This window comes from Eurosta solidaginis, chromosome 2 (assembly GCF_040869045.1).
Source record: "Eurosta solidaginis isolate ZX-2024a chromosome 2, ASM4086904v1, whole genome shotgun sequence".
Lineage (NCBI taxonomy): Eukaryota > Metazoa > Arthropoda > Insecta > Diptera > Tephritidae > Eurosta > Eurosta solidaginis.
In genome coordinates, this window is record NC_090320.1 from 67,931,680 (window position 1) to 67,937,679 (window position 6,000).

Sequence of the window (6,000 nt, forward strand, 5' to 3'; positions counted from 1 at the left end):
TGCATTGCGGCGCGAGACAGCTGTTGTATGGGCCCTATGTCACAGCGGTGTACCCGGTAACTGTGCTTCCGCTGGACTGACGATGAAGGCTACTGAACAGGCAAAGCTAAGACCTTACTCCCTCTGTTGCTGCGTGCAAATATTGGCTCACATCATTTTTTACCAAGAAAGCAAGTTCCAGATGGACTATGGACCCCACATGCGAGGTGTCCAAACAAACCTGGTCTCATATAAATGAGAATCGACCGAGGTTCCTCATCAACCTCAACCGGCTCTTCTTAGGTCCACTGATCGGGATAGATACTGATGGCGAACGCATGTGAATTCCAACCAACCACTTTTGTCGGAGCTGCAGGGATGAAGGGAGATATAAAGCGTCGAACACTTCCTCTTATATGCCCCACTGGGGCCAGTATATGTAGGTATGGAATGTGTGGATAAGTATTTCATCGACTGCTTAGCAGAACTTGGCTCTGCGGAAATCGAAAATATTCTACGCTACATCAGAAGGACAAATTGGTTGAAATTATTACTCATCTAAAGGAGGAATGGCTATAGCCCATACAGTGATGTCACAATGGGCCAGCCGGCCTAAGTGTGTTCCTCACATTGCTGAGACACAGTCACTTTAACCTAACCTATAGGCGTGATATATTTCCCTTTGCACGGTCTTATACATAAGGCAACGTCATAAATTCTCTTTAGAAGGAGCTCATAAAGCTCTCGCCAATGTGCGCAAATCTATGTATAAACAAGTAAAGGTGTCTAAGTTCGGATGTAACCGAACATTATATACTCAGCGTGAGCTTCAATTGTACATTTCATTTCAGATAAATTACTTTTCTACATAACACGTGGCACCGCCCGTTTAAAAAAAATGTCTCCCCATTTCCTCTTAAAATAAAACTTGATAAGTGAAATATCATTGATTCAAAACTATTTTTTGCTAAGATATAACTTACTATTCTAGTCTACGACCCTCTTAGACTTGTTTTATATCTAAGTTGCTGTGGTCTTTAACCGATCCCGTCCATTTTTACTAGATATATTTTCCACTACAAGAAAAATTTGTGTACCCAATTTTATTATGATCCGTTAATATTTCTTCGAGTTATGACTACCGAAACATAGAAAATTACTTAGTCATAAAAGAGGCGGCGCCACGCCCATTTTCCCAAATTTGAAATTTTTCCTATTTATTGTTATAAATCCACTTGTAAATGAAATACCATTGATATAAAGCTCTTTTTTTGCAAAGATATAGCTTATTTTATTCGTCCACGACCCTTTTAAAAATCTTTTATATAAAAGTGGGCGTGGTGCTTAAACGATTTCGTTATTTACGTTTTCTTCAAAGCATTCAAAGGCAACCTCTATGCCGAATTTTGTTACGATAGGTTTAACGATTTTTGATTTCGTTTGATAACGATCGTAAAATTGATTTTATCGCAAGTGGGCGGTCCCACGCTTTTTTAAACATATATTTTTTATTTTTATCAAGAGTCTCAAAATTGGTCCACATGTCAAATTTCAACATTCTAGGTGTATTATTTACAAAATAATCAGGTTTCTTGTGTTTTCCAAAATGTTATATATATAAAAATGGGCGTGGTTATCATCCGATTTCGCTCATTTTAATACCAATCTATTATGGGTCCATATGGTCGTGTACCAAATTTGGTGGAGATATCTCAATATTTATTGTGTTATCGGACGGACGGACGGACGGACATGGTTCAATCAAATTTTTTTTCGATACTGATGTTTTTGATATATGGAAGTCTATATCTATCTCGATTCCTTTATACCTGTACAACCAACCGTTATCCACCAAAGTTAATATACTCTATGTGCAAAGCACGCTGACTATAAAAACAAAATAATTATTATTTTCACATGCAGAGACTTCGTGCTAGCTTAAGCACCTCATAAATTTGCTATTTTTATCTTATGTGGCTTTTTAACTAACTAGATTTTCTTAATTTTGCTTTCTCTTTTCAAACTGCCACCTCTACAACAAACACAGGCAACGGTGCGCCTGCCGATTCAGTGAACGATAGCAATCAGACGCCAATGCGTAATCCTCCGGGCGCTTTTCACAATTCAGCGAATTCACTAGCGCAACATAATCTACTCGGCCGCATAATACTTTGGATTAAAATGCAATCATTTGGTATTTACAAGCATTTATCGAGTTGGTATAAATGGCAGTGGCAACACCGCAACGAAAGGAAACAAAATGAAAAACGACATGAGAAGGCACAAAGAGAATCACAGCAACGACTACAGCAAACACATACGATGTGGTATGCACAACAACAAAATAAGTGGCTGCCATTAAAACGCCAACGAAAAAATCATTTTTCTTCGCATCGACAGTCCAACACTGCGTATGAGCAAAGAACAACGCGAATGAGCAAAGCAAGGACGGGCAACACATCAATAAAGGCATATGCTGTTATATATACACAGCGTAATTTCCAGCTGCTGCCTCCATGGCCGATAAGAATAAGAATCGAAACAATGGATACGACAACAGAGGTCTCTCATGCGAAAGTGAAATTCGATTTGCCGAGCAGCAGTAATGAATTGCGGAGCAAAGGGGAGGAAGCGCATATACAGACAAGGCACAGTCATATGACATTGGCTTTGCGGTTATTCATGTCGACAGTGCCATTTTCGCGTGCTATTTTGATGAGAGAATCGACAGTGATAACAAAAACAACAATGCTGTTTCGACGAGTGTTTATACAGTTCCAAAATGTAAGGCGAATGGCAACAAATGTTAATGAAAATTTTGAAAATGCTATGAGAATAATTGGCCAGCGTTGGCCTGCTGATAAAAGAGCTGATGTTGGGTTTGCATTGGGAGATTTTAGAGATTACAGAGGAGAGACGCTTGATGACGGAAACAATATTTACGCGGCTGTTAATGAAAGGACCAATAGCGGTAAGAATTTAAATGAAGAGTCAGTTGTTATACGCGTACACGCACGAAACAGCAATGGAGTGACTGCAAATTTCTGCTGCAGCAATCAAAATTTCGAACGCTACAAAAACAATATTCTAAGATGTGAAGCGAACGTGAATGATAAAAATGTTACCAACAACAGCAAAATCATCAACTTTGTTTACAGTTTTAACGACAACGACATATTTGATCACAAAAACAAAACTGACATCCAAAATCGTTTCACGTTTCTTACATTTCCGTTTATGTTGATATTCATAGAAGTTGATGTGCTTTTCCAGCTTTTTATAAGCTTGCTATTGTTTATCTCTTATACATATTTGCAAAAACAAAAAAAAATCATATATCGAATACCGCAAATATTTACATTGCCGCTAACAAGCTGCCACGTTAAGGTAACATCAAAGTCAATAACAGTAATAGCAAACACAAAAGATAATAACGAAACATTTCCGATTAGCTGCCAAAGGCTTACCAATGCCATAACGATCGTTTCAAAAGCAACCGCAATAATAAGATTGCTATGCTGCAGGCAATGGTTGTTAGCGCCCATCACAACTTTACAACTACAACCACAAACTATAACAATAAGCAGCCACAAAAGGGCAACAGTAAACCGCGTTACAACAATAACAACGGAAGCAGAAGTAGCAGCGCACGACACAACATCAGCCGATGTAACAGCGTGCAGCTGTACAATTAGCATGCATATAACAACAACAACAACAATGCCACCAGCCGTTATAATGTATTCAGTCATAGCAACATTAATGGTAATGGTAATTGTAACAAGTTTCGTTGTATGTTGCAGTTCGATATTGAGATGAAATCAAATGATTAAACGCTATCGGCGAATATTGTGTAGGGGTAGGGGTTTAGATATTGAGTTTGTGGTTTATGAGGCTTATGATAGGTTGAGCAAAAACAACAACAACAACATAAATTACAAATAAAGCAAACGCACATTCGGTACAATAATATAGAAACATAAAAATTTATATATGCGATATATGCAAAAATTACGTCATATATTCTACCAATGCATAATGAATATGAGTTCATTTTAACGCTACCCTAAGCTTTAAATTTCCTTAAGCTTAAAATTTATTTATAAATTGAAGGGTCCTCAAACTTCTTTTTGATCATTTGATCTTATCTGATAAAGGCTTTCAGGTGGTCTTATTATTTCCAAACTTTTACCCTTTCCGGTAATATCAACCGAAATTTGGATCCGGGTAACCATATCTCATTCTGGTGTATATACTGTAATAAATTTAGAGAAATTCCGCTTATTTGAAACCTTCTGCTAACGTTCGAATCGCTAAACTGTTGAATAAATCACTCCAATATTCTGTATTGCAAAATGGCCTTTATTAGACTACTTTGGGAGTAGTACAATTATACTTCACTTCGCAACTGATAGCGTGTTTAAATTAAACTGATTTCTGACTGTTCAGCTGGTGCTGCTTTTATACTCTCCGTTGCTTCGTTCGCATATTTCTCCACAGGTGTAGACGTTTCACATTGTAGAACTCTTGTATCTCCTGCTTGCTAATTAGTTATATGAGTACATGCATATTTGTAGTTGATAGCCATATGCTTGTATATGTATGAGTAACTACTTCGGCTGATGACCACATCTGTGTGTGTGAGCTAGCTCTTCGTCGCCTTCTACATAAGTGTTGCTAGCTTTACAGCCCTATTCTGTGCACTTGACAAATTCACCACCTTGCTTATTTGTCAAGTTTGACAATTTATCAAGGAATTGCTATTCTATGTAAAAAATAAAAAGCTTTTTCGCTGACAAATTGTCAATAAGTCAAACGCTCTTGATAATTCAATTTATACGGATAAATTTAAATTAGAATTTTGTTATTGTGAGAGAAAATGGAAGAACATTTATTACTTTTGCTATTATTGTGGGAAGATCCTCCTCGGGTTTTTGGGGGTAATTTCGGGATGGTGTTTGAGACTCCCTCGGGGTCCTCCCGGGGTCATTTAGGGGTCGTTATGGGATATTTTTGGGGACTCTTTCGGGGTAATTTGGGGGACATTCCGGGATGGTTTTGGGGACTCCATCGGGTCCTGCCGGGGTCATTTGGGGGACATTCTGGGATGGTTTTGGGGACTTTTGAAATTTGGTAGGGGCATAGATTTTATGACGTTAACTGTTTTCTGTGAAAATGGGCGAAATCGGTTAATGCCACGCCCAGTTTTTATACACAGTCGTCCGTCTGTCCTTCCGCATGGCCGTTAACACGATAACTTGAGCAAAAATCGACATATCTTTAATGAACTTAGTTCACGTGCTTACTTGAACTCACTTTATCTTGGTATGAAAAATGAACGAAATCCGACTATGACCACGCCCACTTTTTCGATATCGAAAATTACGAAAAATGAAAAAATGCCATAATTCTATACCAAATACGAAAAAAGGGATGAAACATGGTAAGGTAATTGGATTGTTTTATTGACGCGAAATATAAATTTAGAAAAAAACTTTATAAAATGGTTGTGACACCTACCATATTAAGTAGAAGAAAATGAAAAAGTTCTGCAGGGCGAAATAAAAAACCCTTAAAATCTTGGCCAGAATACTGTTCGTGGTATTATGTATATAAATAAATTAGCGGTATCCAACAGATGATGTTCTGGGTCACCCTGGTCCACATTTTGGTCGATATCTGGAAAACGCCTTCACACCACTCCCTTTTAAAACTCTCATTAATAACTTTAATTTGATACCCATATCGTACAAACTCATTCTAGAGTCACCCCTGGTCCACCTTTATGGCGATATCTCGAAAAGGCGTCCACCTATAGAACTAAGCCCCAACGCCCTTTTAAAATACTCATTAACACCTTTCATTTAATACCCATATCGTACAAACATATTCTAAAGTCACCCCTGGTCCACCTTTATGGCGATATCTCTAAAAGGCGAGCACCTATAGAACGAAGGCCCACTTCCTTTTAAAAATACTCATTAACAACTTTCATTTGATACCCATATCGTACAAACAAAG

At 37.9% G+C, this 6,000-nt stretch overlaps 1 protein-coding gene across 1 annotated transcript in view; it reads left to right on the forward strand.

Moving 5' to 3' along the window:
• The window catches only part of DIP-kappa (Dpr-interacting protein kappa), a 421,153-nt gene extending 418,140 nt beyond the window's left edge, over window positions 1-3,013 (forward strand). Inside the window, exons 12-13 of the mRNA XM_067769125.1 lie at window positions 2,027-2,950; window positions 3,003-3,013. Of these exons, the coding sequence (XP_067625226.1) occupies window positions 2,027-2,950; window positions 3,003-3,013 (935 nt within the window). The remainder of the gene's footprint in view (window positions 1-2,026; window positions 2,951-3,002) is intronic.
• The last annotated feature ends 2,987 nt before the right edge of the window (window positions 3,014-6,000 follow it).